Raw genomic sequence first — 17,902 nt, forward strand, 5'->3', positions numbered from 1 at the left:
GCGCTCGACGCCCGACGCGCGATCGCGTCCCGGTGTTACGCCGATCGCCGCGTCACCACCATCGGAAAAACGCTCGCGTAACGCTCCGTGGACGTTGAATCACCGCACACGGCGCGACGTGACCAAATCCCATACCGGTACGCGCGCGCGACACAGTTGCCCTACACCCTCGAGCGTCGCCCCGTCGTTTCCCGTCGCCCGCGCCCGTCACACGCTCGCGGCGCCGCGCGCGGGGCATGCGAACGGGCGCGACGTCTTCCTCGTCCGCGTCGAGCGCGCGTCGCGCGTCGATGCTCGCGCGCGCGACGGTGCGCGCGCGCGTCATGATGGCGTCGCGCACCGGCGTGACGTCGACGACGACGGCGGACGCGCGGACGCGCGCGCTGTGCGCGCGCGCGAGCTCGGGCGCGAGGAGACCGCGACGCGTGATGGCGCGCGCGGTCGTGGGCGCGGATGCGTCGAGAGACGCGTCGACGACGACGAACGAGGGGGGGTACCCGTTCGGCGCGATCGAGGGCAAGTGGCAAAAGTTTTGGAGCGACGATAAGACGTTCAAGACGCCGAGGGAGATCGACGCGAGTAAACCGAAGTTTTACGCGCTTGATATGTTTCCGTATCCGTCGGGGGCTGGATTGCACGTGGGGCATCCGGAGGGGTACACGGCGACGGATATCGTCGCGCGGTACAAGCGGATGACGGGACACAACGTGTTGCACCCGATGGGTTGGGACGCGTTCGGATTGCCCGCGGAGCAGTACGCGATCGAAACCGGGACGCACCCGAGTCAGACCACGGTGAAGAACGTCGGGCGGTTCAGGGAGCAGCTTCAGAGCCTCGGGTTCTCGTACGATTGGGATCGCGAGGTGGCGACGTGCGACGCCAAGTATTACAAGTGGACGCAGTGGATCTTCTTGCGTTTGTTGGAGAAGAACTTGGCGTATCAGGCTGAGGTGCCGGTCAACTGGTGCCCAGCGCTCGGTACTGTGCTCGCGAACGAGGAGGTGATCGACGGATTGAGCGAGCGCGGGAACCACCCGGTGATTCGTAAGCCGATGAAGCAGTGGATGCTCAAAATCACCGAGTACGCCGACCGCTTGTTGGAGGACTTGGACGAGCTCGATTGGCCGGATTCGATCAAGGAGATGCAACGCAACTGGATCGGTAAGTCGGAGGGTGCGCAGCTCGGTTTCTCCGTGGATGGTATGGCAGACGCTAAATTGGAGGTGTACACGACGCGACCAGACACGCTCTTCGGCGCAACCTACCTCGTCGTCGCGCCCGAGCATCCGATGATCGACGCGTTGGCCACGGAATCGCAGAAGGACGAAGTCGTCGCGTACTGCGAAACAGCTTCGCGAAAGAGCGACCTGGAGCGCACGGAGTTGAGCAAAGTAAAGACGGGCGTATTCACCGGCTCGTACGCCACGCATCCGCTCACCGGCGACAAGGTTCCGATTTGGGTGGCCGATTACGTGCTCGGCTCGTACGGTACGGGATCTATCATGGCCGTTCCGGCGCACGATGAGCGCGATTATGATTTCGCCAAGGCGTTCGATTTGCCCATCACCGAGGTCGTGAGCAAACCCGACGGCGTCGAAGGCGTGCACTCGGGCGGCGGGAAGATGATGAACAGCGCGTGCTCGGCGATCGACGTCAACGGCATGGACAACGTCGAGGCTGGGGTGAAGATCACCGCTTACCTCGACAAGAACGGCATTGGTCGAAAGCAAACCAACTATAAGCTCAGAGATTGGCTCTTTGCCCGTCAGCGCTACTGGGGCGAACCCTTCCCGGTGGTTTTCCCCGAGGACGAGCCGAACCTCGCCGTGCCTGTGCCGGAGTCTGAACTTCCGCTGATCCTCCCAGAGACGGATAACTTCAAGCCGAGTGGCTCCGGCGAAGGCCCGCTCGCGAACTGCGAGGATTGGGTTAAGACGGTCGATCCGCGCACGGGCAAACCTGCTCGGCGCGAGACGAACACGATGCCCCAGTGGGCGGGCTCGTGCTGGTACTATCTTCGATTCATCGATCCGACCAACGAGGACGCCCTCATCGACGGCTCGCTCGAAAAGTACTGGCTGCCGGTCGATTTGTACGTTGGTGGCGCCGAACACGCCGTGCTGCACTTGCTCTACGCGCGTTTCTGGCACAAGGTCCTGTACGACATTGGCGTCGTCAGCACCAAGGAGCCGTTTCAGCGCCTGGTTTCACAAGGGATGATTCTGGGTGAGGTTGAGTATTCCGCACACGTCGACGAGAACGGGCAGTTCGTCGAGGGCAACAAGACTAGCGGCATGTCCACCATCAAGGTCGCCTCCGGAGACGTCACGAAGAAGGGCGATGGCTTCGTGCTCACGGCGAACCCGAAGGTTAAGGTTTCCGCCCGCGCGCACAAGATGAGCAAGTCGCGCGGGAACGTCGTCAACCCGGATGATATCGTCAGTGCGTACGGCGCTGACTCTCTTCGTCTGTATGAAATGTTTATGGGTCCATTGCGCGAGACCAAGGTGTGGCAAACTAAGGGCGTCGAGGGTTGCTTCCGATTCTTAGCTCGCACGCATCGCCTGATGGACAAGATGACGGATGATAAGCCCGACGAGGAGGGCCTCAAGGCGCTCAACAAGTGCATCGCCAAGGTGACTGAGGAGACGGAGCAGATGCGCTTCAACACCGCCATTTCGGCGATGATGGAGCTCACTAACGCGTGCACGAAGATGGACAAGGTGTCGAGAGACATTTTAGAACCCTTCTCCTTGCTGTTGTCCCCGTACGCCCCGCACTTGAGCGAGGAGATGTGGGAGCGCCTCGGCCACAGCGGTTCGAACTCGAAGACCTCCTGGCCGGTCGCCGACGACAGCTTCCTCGTCGAGGACACGGTGGACATCGGCGTGCAGGTGAACGGTAAGATGCGAGGAACTATTCAGGTTAGCTTAGAGACGTCTCAAGACGACGCGATGGCCTTGGCGACGGCGATGGAATCGGTGCAGAAATTCCTCGGCCCCGACATCAAGAAGATCATATACGTCCCTGGCAAGATTTTGAACATCGTCGCTCCGCAGCCGAAGAAGTAAATTAAAACGAACCGCGCGTCGAGCTATGTAGAAGGTGGGCTAATTGACATTGTATCGTAGAAAAAAATCATCTCATTTTTTGGCCAGTTCTTTGAAGAGCTCTCCTCCAAAAGGTTCGTCTTGTTCGTGTTTGGTCGCTTCCTCGAGGGCGTCGTGAAAAAATTTGCTCTTGGAGACGAAATCGATGATGCCCTCCTCGACGAGCAGGGTCGCCAGTTCCTTCATCCGCGCCGCGAACCGCTCGTCGAACTCGTCGTCGTCCATCGGCTCTCGAAACGTATCGGCGCCTTCGAACGTCGTTCGGCCGACTTCGTCGACGTACACGTCGACCAATCGTTCGTCTTCGTTCGTGAACTCCTTTTTTAGCTTTTCAAAGTATTCATCGGGATCGATCCCGTGATTCGTGATCCAAGTTTGTTTTCGCGGCTCGCCTCGATCGAACGGGCACGGGTTCTCATTCTTCGTCGGATCGGTCGCCCACGCCCACGACGACATGTATCCCTTTCGCAACAGCGACGCCGTGACGCGACGATCCCACGGGCACCCCAAGCGATTTCTCAGGTACATCAATCGCTGTTTCACGTGTTCATCCCCCCGTCCACTCGGCGGTCGCTCGATCGTCTCTAACATCGTTTCCGTCGAGATCGATAGTCCCCAACGCCCGAGCGCGCCGCGCGCCGCCTTTCGCCAAAACGTCTCCATCGAATCATCCACCTCCGGCTCCACCGTCGCGTCCAACCGCCGGGGATCACCGAACAATCGCACGCGCGCGAGCGTCAACGCGCGCTCGCGTCCGACGTGCGCGTTCACCGCGTCTCGCATCGTCCGCGACGTCGCGCGCGTCATCAACAGCTCGGCGTCATCCAATCTCGTCGCCACCGCGCGCGTGAACACCTCCCATCCGCGCTCGCGCGCGACGAACATCTCCAGCGTCGACATCGTCGCCTGCTCGTCGACGCGCGCGCGCGTTCGTGCGCGCGTGCCGACGCCACGCGCCACGGCGCCGTCGCGGACGATTCGACGATTCAAATCTCGATTCAAATCTCCACCGCACGCGCGTCACACCGCGCGACGTCCGTCGCGACCGCGAATGCGCGCGCGCGCGACGGCTCGTCCGACGATCGCGCGCGCGAGAGCGCGGTGCGGCGGCGAGCGCGAGGGGTGGCGACGCGCGCGACGGCGTCGGGGCGTCCGAGACACATTCGCGATGCGGACGACCGGACGCGACGACGCGAATTGCTTCGTCGAGAACCCGCGCGCGGGGGAGACGACGAACGCGGACGTGCCCGGGGGGGCGCACGGGGCGCTGCGAGGGATGCGGGTGGCGGTGAAGGATAACGTGGACGTGCGCGGGATGCGCGCGGGGGCGGGAAATCCGACGTACTTGGAGACGAGAGGCCGCGAACCGGCGACGGCGCACGCGCCGTGCGTGGACAAAGTCTTGGCCGCGGGCGCGCGGTTCGTCGGGAAGACGCACATGGATGAACTGGCGTGGAGCTTGCAGGGGGAGAATTTTCATTACGGGACGCCGACGAACGCGCGAGGGAAAATTCCGGGGAGGATTCCCGGTGGGTCGAGCAGTGGAAGCGCGAGCGCGGTGTGCTGCGGACACGCGGACGTGGCGATAGGGACGGACACGATCGGGAGCGTGCGATTGCCGGCGAGTTTTTGCGGCGTGTACGGCGCGCGGCCGACGCACGGGCGCGTCGACGCGACGGGCGTCGTGCCGTTGAGTCACAGCTTCGACACCGTGGGGTGGTTCACGAAGGATGCGAAGACGCTGCGAGTGATGGGTGAGATTTTACTCGATCCCGAGACGCGAGACGCGGAGACGAGCGCGAAGATTGGACGCGGACGCTTAGCAGCGTGCAGCGACGCGTTTAGGCTCGTCGATCCGGCGGTGAAACAGGCGATGAACGCCGTGTTATCTTCCGAGGGCGTCAAACGCGTGTTCAAAGATGCTCGAGGCGACGCTATGCCCGACGCCATGGGAATCGTGCACCTGGTGTTGTCCGACCTCGCGCTCACCGATAAGAGCGGCGAGCGCGTGCTGCCGCCAATCACGGAGTGGAGCGAAACGTTTCGCGTGATCCAAACGCGCGAAGTCTGGGACGCACACGGGGGGTGGATCAAGGAACACAAACCAGTGTTCGGACCGGGGATTCGTGATCGTTTCCGCGCCGCCGAGATCGGCGTCGACGCGGCGACGATGGACCATCACGTCGCCTTGCGCGAGCGCATTACGAATCACCTCGACGCGCTCCTCGCCGACGGTACAATCTTGATTCTCCCCGCGGCACGCGGTCCCGCGCCTGCGGCGACTGATTATAACTCCGAGGCATCGCTCAAGAAGCTCGCGGAGGCGCGGAGCGTAGCGCTCGCGCTCGGCGCGCCGGCGTCTCTCGCGAGACTCCCGTGCGTCGTCATTCCCGCCGTGGAGATCGAAGGCGAACCGGTCGGGCTGATGCTCATGTCGAGACGAGGCACCGATGAGGCCTTACTCGCGTTCGCGGAGAAGCTCGCGTGGGTCATAGGCTTAAAGGTACCGTAGATGACGATTTTAATGGAACGTGTAACGCGTACGAGTTACGTTTCTCTTTGCATTCTATTCACAAGTCGCGTATTCAACCGCAGTCTATCATGGGATCTCGAAGTACGAGTTGTCCAAGGGATGGATTCTCACGTAACCGTCTTCCCCTCCACTCGTAAAGCTTCGCCCGTCCGGGTTGAACGCCAGGGCGTTGATCGGACCGAAGTGACCGCGAATGCCGCCGATTTCCTCCTCGAAAATTTTGTGGTAAATCTTAGAGTCAAACTTCCCCGCCTTTGAGCTCGTCGTCGTCACGGACATGGCGTCCTGTCCGCCCCCGAGAACGATGTGATCCCTAATCGGCGATAAAATCGCCGCGTTCACCGGACGATCCGCCGAGTACGTCTTCATACACTCCAGCGTCTCTGAGTCGAACACCTTGGCCGTCTTATCCAACGACGCGCTGATAAAGTGACTTCCGTCCTCGCTCATGGACAAGTGCTGAATCTGTTTCGAGTGTTCCTGAGAAATCTTCAAAACTTCCCCGTTCTCGGCGTCCCACGACCGGATGATCCCATCTTCGCCCCCCGTGATCACCGTTCGGTTCAGCGGTCCCCACAAGACGCGCGTCACCCGTCCCTGCGGTCCATCGATCCGACGAATCACCCTCGCCGTCTGCCTCGACCGATCCTCCAAATCAATCTCCACGATGTGTATCGCGCTCGGGACGCCCATGAACGGATCCGTCGTGATCGCCGCGCGTTTTCCTCCGTGCGCCAGCGCCACCGCCCGCACCGGCTGGTCAAACGTAAACGTAAAGTAGCACTCCCCCGTCTTCGCGTCCCACAGCTTCGCCGTGGTGTCCGCGCTCCCCGTGAGCAGGGTCGAGCTATCATCGCTCACGTCGCACGTCCACACCGCGCCGTTGTGTCCGACGTACGTGCCCACGCGCTCGCCCGTGTCACCGTACCACAGCGTCGGGTGATGATCTTTCGCGCACGTGAACAAGAGATCACCCTCGCGGTTGTACCGAATGAACGTCAGCGGGCGCTCGTGGCCCTTGAGCAGGATCGGACGCATCGCGTGGGCGTCCTCGCGTGCCGCGCGCGCGCGTGTGCGTCGCGCGCGTCGTCGCACTTGGGAGCCGCCGGGACGGAGACCCTAGGGTGCGACGTCGATCGATGGGTCGTGACTCGTGCATAGGGACTCGGTACATACAACATGCGGATATCGGCGATGTGGTGTCCATCGACCGCGGCGCTCGTGGGCGGTAAAAATAGCGCGACGGTTCGTATCGCGCGACGCGCCCTCGGGCGATGGCGCGCGCCGCGACGCCGCGCGTGGGCGACGGGCGCGCGACCGCGTGGCGCGACGTGTTTCGCGCCGACGCCCGCGTGGGCGACGGGCGCGCGCGCGTCGAGGGCGTCGCTCGGGAAGACGAGGATGGATTCGCGTACGTTCGAGGACGCGGTGACGCGAGGGAGACGTACGCGCCGAGGCGGTGCGCGACGCGCGCGGAGGCGACGTACGCGACCGCGAACGGGACGTTCTTCGATACGGTGTCGGTGAGAGGGGTGACGACGTTCGACGCGCGGACGTGCGAGGCGCTCGAGCGCGTGGATCTCGAGCGGTGGTTTCGAGAGCGCGCGGCGTTCGAGGCGATGTCCGAGATGCGGACGTTTTCGCTCCATCGCGCGTGGAAATCGTTCGCGGTGATGCGGCGGTACGCGCGGCGGAGAAAGTTTACTCGAGCGAAACGCGCGTTCGATGAGGCTTCGGCGATTTTTGGTTCGGCGTTCGCGGAGCGCGCGTGTCCGGCGACGACGCGCGTGCGCGCGGCGTGCGAGCAGATGGAAGAGCGAGCGCGCATGTTTTGTCGTGAGCGCGTCGAGCGCGTGGACAACGAACCGGATGTGTTTGCGTTCGACGACGTGGATGCCGCCGACGAACACGACGCGACAGAGATGAAGTCGTACGACGTGGACGCGGTGCTGGCAAACTTTCAATCAAACGCCGATGAATCTCGAGAACTCATCGCATCGTCGATTCGTGCGATTGAAGACGAGATTAAAGTCGCGAGGGATGGTATCGAGCGGCGGTTTTCGGATGACTTGGACGAAAAACTGCGTCCGATGATTGCGGCGACGACGCGCTACCGCCCGCGTCGCTCGAGCGCAACCACGATCAAATCATCCATGATGACTAGCGATGGGTCGAGCGGAGCGACGCCTAAGGATGCGTATCCGTGTACCGAACGCGCCCTAACCGCGGCGCTTCGCTCCAAGTTAGATTCGTTCGAGCGAGCCGCTTTCATGCGCGTGCGCTCGGCGCTCTCAAACGCGAGATCCGCATCTCTCGAAGAGTTCTCCGCGCACGTGAGATCGTGTAGCTCTTTGGGATCGAATATCGGCGCGCTGTTCGACGTTAATTTGTGCGAAACTACGTTGGAGCTCGAGCCGAGCGTCGATGCATTCGAGCGCGTCGTTCGCCGTGGCGCCGCTCTGTGGACGTCGGCGTCGCTGCGAGCGAGCGTTCCGTTCGGTGAGCGATGGAATGCGCTCGAGGATGAGAGTGAATACGAGCGAAAAGTCGACGACGTGTGCGGAGTGATTCGTGAACATTATACCGCGGCGCGAGACGCAGTCAAGCGCGAGTCATCGTCGTTACGTCACCGCGTCGAGGCGCTTGGTCAATGGAACGACCAAGACGACCCAATCGAGCGCTTCGTCCAAGTGTCATCGCGAGCGAAAGAGTTCAAAAGGGACATTGACGACACGCCCGATGCGATTCGTCCGGATGGATGCTGCTTCGCCGTGAACGTGCGCGCGCTCAAGGGCGCGCTCCGGCCGGCGGCGATTTCAGAGTCGCACGCCGCGGGCGAAGCCGCCGTGTCGCACGCCGCGGATCGCGCGAACGTCATCGCGACGAAATTGACCAAGATGAAGCTCGACACGACGGGCAAAGTCGACGTTAGCGATCAGTTTGAGCGCGCACAGAGCGCGAGACGCGAGTTCGATGAGCTCAGTGAGGCGTACGCGACGCTGAAGAGGCTCGGCGTTAAGGTTCCGGATTTACACGTCGCCGCGTTCGACGCGCTCGGTCAAGAGATTGACGCGGTGATTGAATCTTTCGAGACAAGCGACGCGAACGATGCACCGGTGTCTTCGTCTCCGTAGTCGTCGCGCGAGTATCCTGGTCATGATAACGCAGTACGTACACAAATTACACAGCAACATCTAATAAACGCTTTCTCGTCGACTCGAAATCTTTCAACCTAAACGGATCCTTCGTCTACTCGGGCTCATCGAAAGGATCAAAACCGTCGTCAAAGGTCTGCATGATCGTATTTTCGCTCTTCTCCTCGAGCATGTCGTCCAACTCACGCGCCGCGGCGTTGAACTCCTCCAAGAGCGATCGCACGACGCGGCCTCGCGGGCGAGCGGCGGATTCATTCTCTCCCGCAAAGCACACCCCACGCGTCCTCCGAGCCTTGATCGGCGTCGCCGGACACGCCAACGGTACGTTCTCGCGACCCGTCGCCCGCGGCGACGCCGGCGGGGTCCCGTACGCCGCTTCGTTCGCGTCCGCCTCCGTCGTCGCCGTTCGCGCGTCCGCCGTCCCTCGCGCGCGCTCGGGCGAATCGAACCCACCCACGATCCCCTTCCTCGACGTCCCCTCGCGCGCGTCCACGGTCTTCGGCGGTCCAAACATCGGCGTCTCCGGCGTCCACGCGTTCGTCTCGACCTTCGATCCCGCCTCTCGTCCCGGTCCCGGCGTGAACGGCGCCGCGCTACACGGCGGCGTCACCTCCACCCCACCGCACCCACGCGCGCCCGTCGGCGTCGTCGCCATCTTCGCCTGCTTCACCGCCCGTCGATTCGGCGTCACCGCGCTCGCGTCCCGCGTTCGCCCCTCGCGCGTCATCGCGCGACGATCACGGAATTTCCGGAATTCCCACCCGATCGATCCTCGCCCGTCGCCGCGCCACGCGACGCGATCGTCCACCCCTCGGCGTCGCGCCCGTCACGCACCGATCGCGTCGTCCCGCCCGAGCGCCCGTCGCGCCGTCGACGGGGGTCGACGAGTCAACGCGCGCGACGGCGACGCGCGCGATTTCGGCGCGAAAACGCGTGAGCCTTCGATACCACTATCACGCCACACAGTACACATGTATCCACATAGTACAATGCGGTACAGACCCGTACAGCGCGCGCGCGAAAACGTATCAGCCCCGATAGAACGACGCGCACACACAGTACACACATATCCACATAGTATACCGACGGATAGACCCATACAGTGCGCGCACACGCGGTGCCGGCGACACACAGCACACACCGTCCGTCGTATACGATGCACGCGTCGTATATAAAGACACACAAAGCCCGTCACGGCGCACACCGCGAGCCGAACCCTCGACGCGCGCGCGATCGCGCGCGCGAGACACCGCGCGCGCGATCGAGGACGTCGCGCGCGATGGCGACCGCGCGCGTGATGGTCGCCGACCGCGCGCGCGCGTTCGGGGGGACCACGGCGACGCGCGCGCGAAGGGACGACCAGGGGCGACGGGTGACGATTGCGAGGGGGATCCCATCGCGCGCGCGCGTCGTCGTCGCGCGCGCGTCGGAGCGGGCGTACGCGGAGCTCGGGAACGTGTGTGCGGGTGCGTTGAGGACGTCGAGCGATCGCGAGTGATGATGCGTGGGACCACGGGGGGGGGGACGGGCGCGACGCGAATCGATGAGACCCTACGGCGGCGGGACGGCGGGACGGAGGCGGACGGATCGGTCTCGGGACGCGATCGCGCGATCGGGGGGGTGGACGATGGTGTGGACGCGATGTGTGCGCGTTCGTGGACTGACGAGGGATTCCGATGGATTTTTGTCGCGTTCGTAGTGCTCGGAAGCCAGTGGGGCGACGAGGGCAAGGGGAAGTTGGTGGATATTTTGGCGCGGGAGTACGACGTCGTGGCTCGATGCCAGGGCGGGGCGAACGCCGGGCACACTATTTACGATGATAATGGGAAGAAGTACGCCCTGCATCTCGTTCCGAGCGGGATTTTGAATGAGAACGCCACGTGCGTCGTCGGGAACGGCGTCGTGGTGCACCTGCCGGGGATGTTCGAAGAGATTGATAAACTCTTGCAGGCGGGTGTGGACGCTCGCGGGCGCATGATCGTGTCCGATCGCGCGCACTTGTTGTTCGACCTACACAAGGAGATCGATGGCCTGCGCGAGGAGGAGTTGAGTGGGAACAAAATCGGCACGACGAAGCGCGGCATCGGCCCAGCGTACGCGAGCAAGGCGACGCGCAACGGTGTTCGATTGGGGGACATTCGCGATGAAGAGAGATTCGCGACGATGCTCAGAGCGCTCGCAGCCGACGCCGCGGCGCGGTTCGAAGGGTTTCAGTACGACGTCGAGGCGGAGATTGTGCGGTACAAGGAAATCGCCGAGCGCATTGAACCCTTCATTGCGGACACAGTGGAGTACATCAACGAAGCGCACGACAGCGGGAAGAAGATCTTGGTCGAGGGCGCGAACGCGACGATGCTCGATTTGGACTTCGGGACGTACCCGTTCGTGACGTCGTCCAACCCGGCTCTCGGCGGTGTTTGCAACGGTCTCGGTTTGGCGCCGAGAAAGTTTAAAACCATCATCGGCGTCGCCAAGGCCTACACGACGCGAGTCGGCGCCGGCCCGTACCCAACCGAGCTCTTCGGCGACGTCGCCGATAAGCTTCGGGAGTTGGGTTACGAGTACGGTACCACCACGGGACGTCCGAGAAGAATTGGCTGGCTTGACATGGTTGCGTTGAACTACGCCAACCTGATCAACGGCTTCACGCACTTGAACATCACCAAGCTCGACGTCCTGAGCGAAATGGACGAGCTCAAGATCGGCGTCGCGTACAAGCTTCCCAACGGTAAGACCACGAAGTCTTTCCCGGCCGACATCGCAACGTTGGAAAAGGTGGAAACGGTATACGAAACCCTCCCCGGCTGGAAGGAGGACATCTCCAAGGTTCGCACCTGGGACGACCTCCCGGAGAACGCCAAAAAGTACGTCCTCCGCGTCGAAGAGCTCGCCGGTGTTGAATGCAAGTTCATCGGCGTCGGACCGGGTCGGGACGCCATGGTGATCAAGCCTTAGATCGATCGATCCGTCGCGTAATATAATATTTCAGCCTTACGGAAGCGGAAGCGTGCGGAGAAGCATCGTCTCCGCGGCGATCGACCACACACCGCGACTCCCTCACGCGCGGTCTCACTCGTCCACCGTCGACCGCACCACGCATGCGTATCGTCCTCTCCCACTCCTCCGCGGTCGCGCCGCTCGCGCGAACGCGAAACAACCGCACACAAAACGCCGTCCGATTGACTAAAACCTCAAACTTTAGGCAAAGTCATGAGTTTGGAATCACCCGTCGCGTCGCTGTGAAGACGCGGAGCGCCGCGGACGGCGGCGCCGCGTACGACCCGTACGGCGTGCTCGGGGTGAAGCCGGACGCGGACGCGGTGGCGGTGAAGCGAGCGTATAACTCGAAGCAAATGCTGTACAAGGGGGAGAAGGGCAAGCTGGACGACGTCGAGCGGGCGTACGAGGCAATCTTGCAGGGACAGCTGAGCGCGAGATTGAGCGGAGGGTCCGTGAGCGCGGACGTGCGATTTGCCGATCGCGTCGTCCGATCGAAGTGGCTCCCACGACCGTGCGCGAGCCCGATGAAGGACGTCGTCGTGAACTTTGGGTTGACGATGGCGTGCGCGGCGGTGACGCTGGTGACGCCGCCGCAGATGCGGACGCTGCAGGTGACCATCTTCGCCGCGCTTTTGATGGTGTTCAGATTTTTTGTCAAGCTCGTGGACGTGGATCCGGGTCCCAACGCCACGCTCGATCCCGCGGGGGCGACGAAGCACAACAATATGCGTTTCGCTCGATCCTTTGGCGTCGTCTTGGGCACGTTCATCGTCTCCCTCTTCTGCACGTTTTGGTTGCCGCAGTTCATCGTCGAGGTCCTCGGGTTGACCGTTCCGGCGTGGATGCTATTGCACCAGGAAGTTTTCGTCAGCGCCGCGTGTGGGGTCGTCCTCGCCGGTCTGGTGAGCTTTTACCGCTAAAGATTTTATTGGACCATGTAAGAACGAGCCGTCGCGCCGCGCGACGTGACAAACACATCTAGCGTCCGTCTCCGCACTGCGCGCCGCGTGCGAACGCACGAACGCGCGTTCGCGCCCATCGATCGCCTCGACGGCGTCGACGCGCACCGCGCTTCGTCGAACCGCTCTCCATGCCGCGCGCCGCGCGAGCGCGCGCCGTTCCGCGTCCGCCGAGTCGCGGTGCTCCTCGGACGCGACGCGACGCGCGAGCGCGCGCCGCCACGCATCGCGGCGACCACACAATGGCTGACGGCCATCGCGTGTTGTTCAAGCACCCGCGAACCGAGAGATACGTCATCGTCTACACCTTGACGCTCCCCGCGGTGAACCAAGGATTGGTCTTTCGAGACGTCGGCGCCGGCGGTCCCGTCGTCGATTCCGTCGTCCCGGGCGGATGGGCCGATAAACACGCCGACATCGCGCCGGGAGATAGACTCTTGCGGTGCACGGCGTACGAGATCGACGTCGACCATGCGAATCTCGCGCCGAAACCGTTCGTGTTCGATTGCTCTGAGCCGACGCCGGAGACTGGTCTACCGCCGACTTTTGAAGTGTGTATGCGCGCGCTCCAATCGACGGAGATCCTCAGCACGGGATTCGTGCATCGGAAAGTGACGTGTGAGTTCATTCGCGACGTGCGTGATCTGCGCGAGCGCGAAGAGCACGACCGTTTTCTCGCTCGCATCGCGCAAGTCGGCCTCTTGGAGGAGGATCGAGAGGCGGCGGAGCGTCGAGGAGAGCGCGTGCCTCAGCGCGCCCCAGGAGAGCACCCAGACGGCGTTCCGGTCGAACCGTTGTTCGTCGAGGACGTCTATCCCGTAGATGACTGAAGCGCGTAGTCTCCGGACAGTTTTACACTTTTTGTGCGCCGACGCCCGTCTCGCGTGACTCTTCGTCTCCCTTTCCCACGCGCTCCAAAAATAACGCTCGCCGCGTCACGCGAGTCGTCGACGCGCGTGCGCCGAGAAACTCGAAGGTGCGCGACGCGCGACGAACGCGCGCACCTTTCAAGCGCGCGCTCATCGCCGTGAACGCGTCGGTGCGCGAGAAGCGAGCTCGCGACGGTTCGCCTTCACCAATGCCGCGAAGGAATTCATTCTCCGACTCCGCCATCTCGTCCGGCACCGCGCCCGCGGCATCGCCGGCGAGCGAGGAAGATGTCGAGCGAGGAACGTCACCACGCGCGAGTCGGTATATGAGCGCGGTGAGCGCGTTCGAGGGCGGTGAGTTGACGCTCTGGGAGTGCGTCTTGGTGCTCGTCGGGACGTGCGCGGTGTTGGGATCGTACGTCGTCGCGTTCTCCTCAGTCATCGGATTTGGCGCTGATACTTTCAAAGCGCTGAGGGATGATCAGCAGGAAAAGTTAATGTTCGGAACGAGCGTGGCGATGGCGCTGTTTCTGTACATCGCAGATGCGTCGCACTGGCGAGGCGCGCGGACGCGCGTCGCTCGAGACGCGATCGTGGCCGCCGCCTCAGCGCTCTTCATGTTGTCGATCGGCCTGAGCGCGCATCGATACCCGCAGGCACCACCGACGTTGTACTTCATCGCCACGCCGCTCGTGTACGCGTACTTCAAGATGCGATTCTTCAAGGATCGATCGATGTCAAGTTATCTGAGCGCGATGGCTCGAAGCCTGTACGCGTGCGCTGGCGTCATCGCCATGCTTTTCATTGCCGAGGCGTCTCGAACCGACGCCTGGTGGTCGACTTCGTTGGAGTTGAAGTACCGACAAGCAATCGGATGCCACGACGATCTCGCCACGGAGTGCCTGTCGGCGTACGTTATGTGGTTCTCGCCGTGTCTGGCGGTGCTCGCGAGCTTGATCTTTGCCACGTTTTGCGCCTTGCTCGCGTCCTCCATGCGTTCGTGCGATGAGAACAGTTCGAGCGAAAAGAACGTCATGAACTTCACCATCAAGGCGTTCGGGTCGGGCTTGATATTCGTATTTCTTGGTCTTTGGGTCGCCGTTTCTATCGCCGGCGGGGCCAAGGCATTGTCGGCCATCTTGGTCACCTTCTCCATGTCGGCACTCGTCGTTCTCAGCGGAGCGCTGGCAGCCACTGTCGGCCTGGACGCCATCACGTCCAAGGTGACGTCGGTGCCCTTGTTCGCGTCCATTATGAACGCCGTGACAGATAAATACGCAAACGTTTTCAAGGCAGTCTTTCTGTCGACGCCGCTGACGCTGGCTTTCGTGGTGTATCTCATGTTGTCCTTTGTCAATCAACGCGTCCGCACGATTTTTGGCACCGCGCCGGACGAGCGAAGTGGCTCTCGATGGGTCACGGCCAAGGTCTCCAAACAGCTCGACGAGCTTCAGAGATGGAACTGGTCGCGAATCATGATCAACGTGCACTATTGGATCGCCGTCGTCATCGCTTTCCAGGTTGTAGCGGGATCGTTCACCGTCGTATTCCTGAGCGCTCTGCGCGTGCAGCTCGCGGCGGTTCCTGTGGTACTCGTGTACATCATATTCACCTTCGTTGGCCTCGCAATGTTCCTGATTCCCATCATTCCTGGTCTGCCGGTGTATATCACCGGGGGTATAATACTGACGGACGAGCCGCTCGTGCGCGCCTTCGGTGGAGGATCGAAAGGGTACGCCTGGGCGTGCGTTTGTGCGGTGGCGCTGTGCTTTGTCATCAAGCTTATCGCCGTGATTATGCAACAGAAGGGAATCGGTGAACGACTCGGGAATCGAGTCTGGATTAGGAGCATGGTGAATGTCAACAGTACGACGATGCGCTCGATTCGGTTCTTACTCACCAAGCCAGGCTTGAATTTCCCCAAGGTGACCATCCTTGTCGGCGGACCGGATTGGCCGACAAGCGTCATCACGGGAATCTTACGCCTAAACGTGGTGGAGATGCTCATCGGCACGCTCCCGGTATTTTTCCTTATCGCCCCCACGACACTCGCGGGAGCGTTTATGCTCAAAGCATCGAGAGCCGCAGGAAGCTCGGCCGATGTGATTTGTCGCCAAACGTCCGTCGACTCCATTGTCGCCGACGAATCGGGCCCCTGGACGTCCATCGCGGACATCGGTTTGTTGTGCACCGGTCTCGCTCAGGGGTTGGCCCTCATCGCCGCCGCATACTTCATTGAAAAGACCGCTGCACAAGAACGCGACGCGCTCGACGCGATGCCGTACGACGACGAAGTCCTCGAGGTTGAGCGTGGCGAGGAACATCGAAACGAGCTCATGCGGGCAATAATTCACTGGGACGAGTTGTCCGCCACGACGCGTCGACAACTGTCCTTCAGTACGTTTATGATTATCATCTCCTTCTGGGGCATCATGTTTGCACCTTCGTTCCTCGGTGAGGAGTCAGTCATGCGCGAATATCTGTTGACTGATTGCGTCTCCACGAGACTCGACGGCAAGCCGTGGAACATCATGACGCTGCTCGGATGGATTCTCCTATTGGTCGTCATGTTGTCTCTCTTCATCGTCTCCCGAGTGAACGCCATCGCGAAATCTGAGGTTGATGACATCATTGCGGACGAGGAGGATTTTCAAAACGCCTTGCACGGCATGGGGCCGAAACGCGCGTGGGCAAAGTGTCCAAACCACAACGAGCCCGTGGATGAAGAAAAGTTCAGAGAGCGTCTCGCGACGACTCTCGAAACGATGTCCCGGACACAAATCGAAAAGGTTCGCGAGACCATGACGGAGCGACAGCTCGCACCGTTCTCCGAAGAAACGAGAGAATTCATCGTTCGCGCCGTCGCGAGCGCGATGCGACGCGTAGATAAAAAGTAAGCGCGAATCGTCCTCATTTGAAATTGTCAATCACACTTGTACCGGTACCGTATGCGCGCCTAATCACGGTCGAAAATCGTCGTTACAGCTTCGCGACGTCAGTCGATAGCTCTCATACGAACGATGTGAGACGCTATCCGACGAGAGACGCTATCGTCGACGATCGCGCGAGCGCGAGCGCGAGCGCGAGTACGAGCTCGAGTACGAGCTCGAGTACGAATCACTCGAGGAGTAGCGTCGACGGCGTCGGCGTCGGCCACCGCTGTCGCTGCTCGAGGGGTCGCGCCGGCGTCGGCGCGGAGGTGACGGAGAGCGACTCCGAGAGTCGTCGCTGCTGTACGACCGACTCGAGCTTCGACCGCGAGATCTACGATCGTTGCGATCGTCGCGATCGGGTGAGCGCCCTCGCGCGCCTCCGGGCGGCGGTGGCGGCGGCGGAACCTCCATCATCTGTAGCCGCGCGCCCGGCGGCGGCGGCGGAACCTCGGCGGCGACTCGCGCCCCCGGCGGCGGCGGCGGAACTTCCACCCGCCGCTCCTCCACATCGAGTGGCTTTAGACCGCGTCGAGCGATCTCTGCGTCGAGCATCGCCAGCTCTCTCTCCAAATCCCGCGCCTTTGCGCCCGCGCGTTCCGCCGCGCGGCGATCCTCCTCGACTCGCCGCGCGTCTCTCTCCACGCGTTCCCTCGCCCGACGTTCTTCCCGCTCCCGACGCTTCAACTCTTTCTTCGCCCGTTTTCTCTCCTTCTTCGCCCGCTTCTCACTCTTCCGTCGCTCTCTCTCTCGTCTGCGCTCCTCCGCCTCGCGCGCCTCGCGTTTCTCCTCCCGCAGCCGCCGTTGCAAATCTTGATCAAACGCGTCCCCCTCCCGCGCGTCTCTCTCCGCCTTATCCACCCCGAACGCCCGCGCCAGCTTCTCCATCTCCCTTTCCTTTCTTTCCGTCACCGCTTTCGCGTCCCGATCGTTCGCCGTCGCGCCCGCCGCGTCCCGCGCCGCCGCCGCGTCCCGCCCCGCCGCCCGCGTCGCCGCCACGCGCGCCTCGATCGTCTCCTCGCTCGCCCCCGACGCGCGCAGCGACTCCTCGAGCTCGGCGCATCGCACTTCGATCGCGCGCATGGCCTCGTGGCGCGCTAGCGCGGCGCAGGGCGCGCGTTTCGATGCGCGCCGCGCATTTTCTCCATCTCGCCCGTCGTCGCGTCGTCCGCCGTCGTCGCGCGTCAATCGGCTCGCGTCGCGGAAGAAGGCGTTCCGCTGCACGTATCCGCTCGTCCCCGAGCCGCGGGCGGAGCCGAGACCGATGCCGTTGTACATGAGCGTCGCGCGGTGGCGCGGGATGGCGTGTGTTCATACTGTAGACACGATACCCCCATATATACGAC

The 17,902-nt window shown here is 62.4% G+C and overlaps 11 protein-coding genes across 11 annotated transcripts; 7 read left to right on the top strand and 4 right to left on the bottom strand.

The window, feature by feature from the left end:
* Positions 1-428: 428 nt before the first annotated feature.
* OT_ostta06g00460 (Valyl/Leucyl/Isoleucyl-tRNA synthetase, class I,anticodon-binding) lies at positions 429-3,071 on the top strand (the record flags this gene model as incomplete). Its single annotated transcript, XM_003079622.1, has 1 exon — positions 429-3,071. One exon carries the CDS (start codon positions 429-431, stop codon positions 3,069-3,071), a length of 2,643 nt encoding a protein of 880 aa, XP_003079670.1.
* Positions 3,072-3,143: 72 nt separating this feature from the next.
* OT_ostta06g00470 (unnamed product) lies at positions 3,144-4,010 on the bottom strand (the record flags this gene model as incomplete). The annotated part of the gene is made up of 1 exon (XM_003079623.1): positions 3,144-4,010. The coding sequence occupies one exon, from the start codon at positions 4,008-4,010 to the stop codon at positions 3,144-3,146; it is 867 nt and encodes a 288-aa protein (XP_003079671.1).
* Positions 4,011-4,278: 268 nt separating this feature from the next.
* Positions 4,279-5,622, top strand: OT_ostta06g00480 (Amidase; the record flags this gene model as incomplete). Its single annotated transcript, XM_003079624.1, has 1 exon — positions 4,279-5,622. One exon carries the CDS (start codon positions 4,279-4,281, stop codon positions 5,620-5,622), a length of 1,344 nt encoding a protein of 447 aa, XP_003079672.1.
* An 87-nt stretch (positions 5,623-5,709) lies between these two features.
* On the bottom strand, positions 5,710-6,681 carry OT_ostta06g00490 (WD40/YVTN repeat-like-containing domain; the record flags this gene model as incomplete). The annotated part of the gene is made up of 1 exon (XM_003079625.1): positions 5,710-6,681. One exon carries the CDS (start codon positions 6,679-6,681, stop codon positions 5,710-5,712), a length of 972 nt encoding a protein of 323 aa, XP_003079673.1.
* A 236-nt stretch (positions 6,682-6,917) lies between these two features.
* Positions 6,918-8,777, top strand: OT_ostta06g00500 (unnamed product; the record flags this gene model as incomplete). The annotated part of the gene is made up of 1 exon (XM_003079627.2): positions 6,918-8,777. One exon carries the CDS (start codon positions 6,918-6,920, stop codon positions 8,775-8,777), a length of 1,860 nt encoding a protein of 619 aa, XP_003079675.2.
* Positions 8,778-8,892: 115 nt separating this feature from the next.
* On the bottom strand, positions 8,893-9,453 carry OT_ostta06g00510 (unnamed product; the record flags this gene model as incomplete). Its single annotated transcript, XM_003079628.2, has 1 exon — positions 8,893-9,453. The coding sequence occupies one exon, from the start codon at positions 9,451-9,453 to the stop codon at positions 8,893-8,895; it is 561 nt and encodes a 186-aa protein (XP_003079676.2).
* A 624-nt stretch (positions 9,454-10,077) lies between these two features.
* On the top strand, positions 10,078-11,753 carry OT_ostta06g00520 (P-loop containing nucleoside triphosphate hydrolase; the record flags this gene model as incomplete). The annotated part of the gene is made up of 2 exons (XM_022983934.1): positions 10,078-10,264; positions 10,498-11,753. 2 exons carry the CDS (start codon positions 10,078-10,080, stop codon positions 11,751-11,753), a joined length of 1,443 nt encoding a protein of 480 aa, XP_022839144.1.
* Positions 11,754-11,896: 143 nt separating this feature from the next.
* Positions 11,897-12,718, top strand: OT_ostta06g00530 (Protein of unknown function DUF3353; the record flags this gene model as incomplete). Its single annotated transcript, XM_022983935.1, has 1 exon — positions 11,897-12,718. One exon carries the CDS (start codon positions 11,897-11,899, stop codon positions 12,716-12,718), a length of 822 nt encoding a protein of 273 aa, XP_022839145.1.
* A 281-nt stretch (positions 12,719-12,999) lies between these two features.
* OT_ostta06g00540 (unnamed product) lies at positions 13,000-13,587 on the top strand (the record flags this gene model as incomplete). Its single annotated transcript, XM_022983936.1, has 1 exon — positions 13,000-13,587. The coding sequence occupies one exon, from the start codon at positions 13,000-13,002 to the stop codon at positions 13,585-13,587; it is 588 nt and encodes a 195-aa protein (XP_022839146.1).
* Positions 13,588-13,835: 248 nt separating this feature from the next.
* Positions 13,836-16,523, top strand: OT_ostta06g00550 (unnamed product; the record flags this gene model as incomplete). The annotated part of the gene is made up of 1 exon (XM_003079633.2): positions 13,836-16,523. One exon carries the CDS (start codon positions 13,836-13,838, stop codon positions 16,521-16,523), a length of 2,688 nt encoding a protein of 895 aa, XP_003079681.2.
* Positions 16,524-16,673: 150 nt separating this feature from the next.
* Positions 16,674-17,834, bottom strand: OT_ostta06g00560 (mRNA splicing factor, Cwf21; the record flags this gene model as incomplete). Its single annotated transcript, XM_022983937.1, has 1 exon — positions 16,674-17,834. One exon carries the CDS (start codon positions 17,832-17,834, stop codon positions 16,674-16,676), a length of 1,161 nt encoding a protein of 386 aa, XP_022839147.1.
* Between the last annotated feature and the right edge of the window lie 68 nt (positions 17,835-17,902).

The sequence above is a fragment of the Ostreococcus tauri genome (genome assembly GCF_000214015.3).
Source record: "Ostreococcus tauri WGS project CAID00000000 data, contig chromosome 06, whole genome shotgun sequence".
Classification (NCBI taxonomy): Eukaryota; Viridiplantae; Chlorophyta; class Mamiellophyceae; order Mamiellales; family Bathycoccaceae; genus Ostreococcus; species Ostreococcus tauri.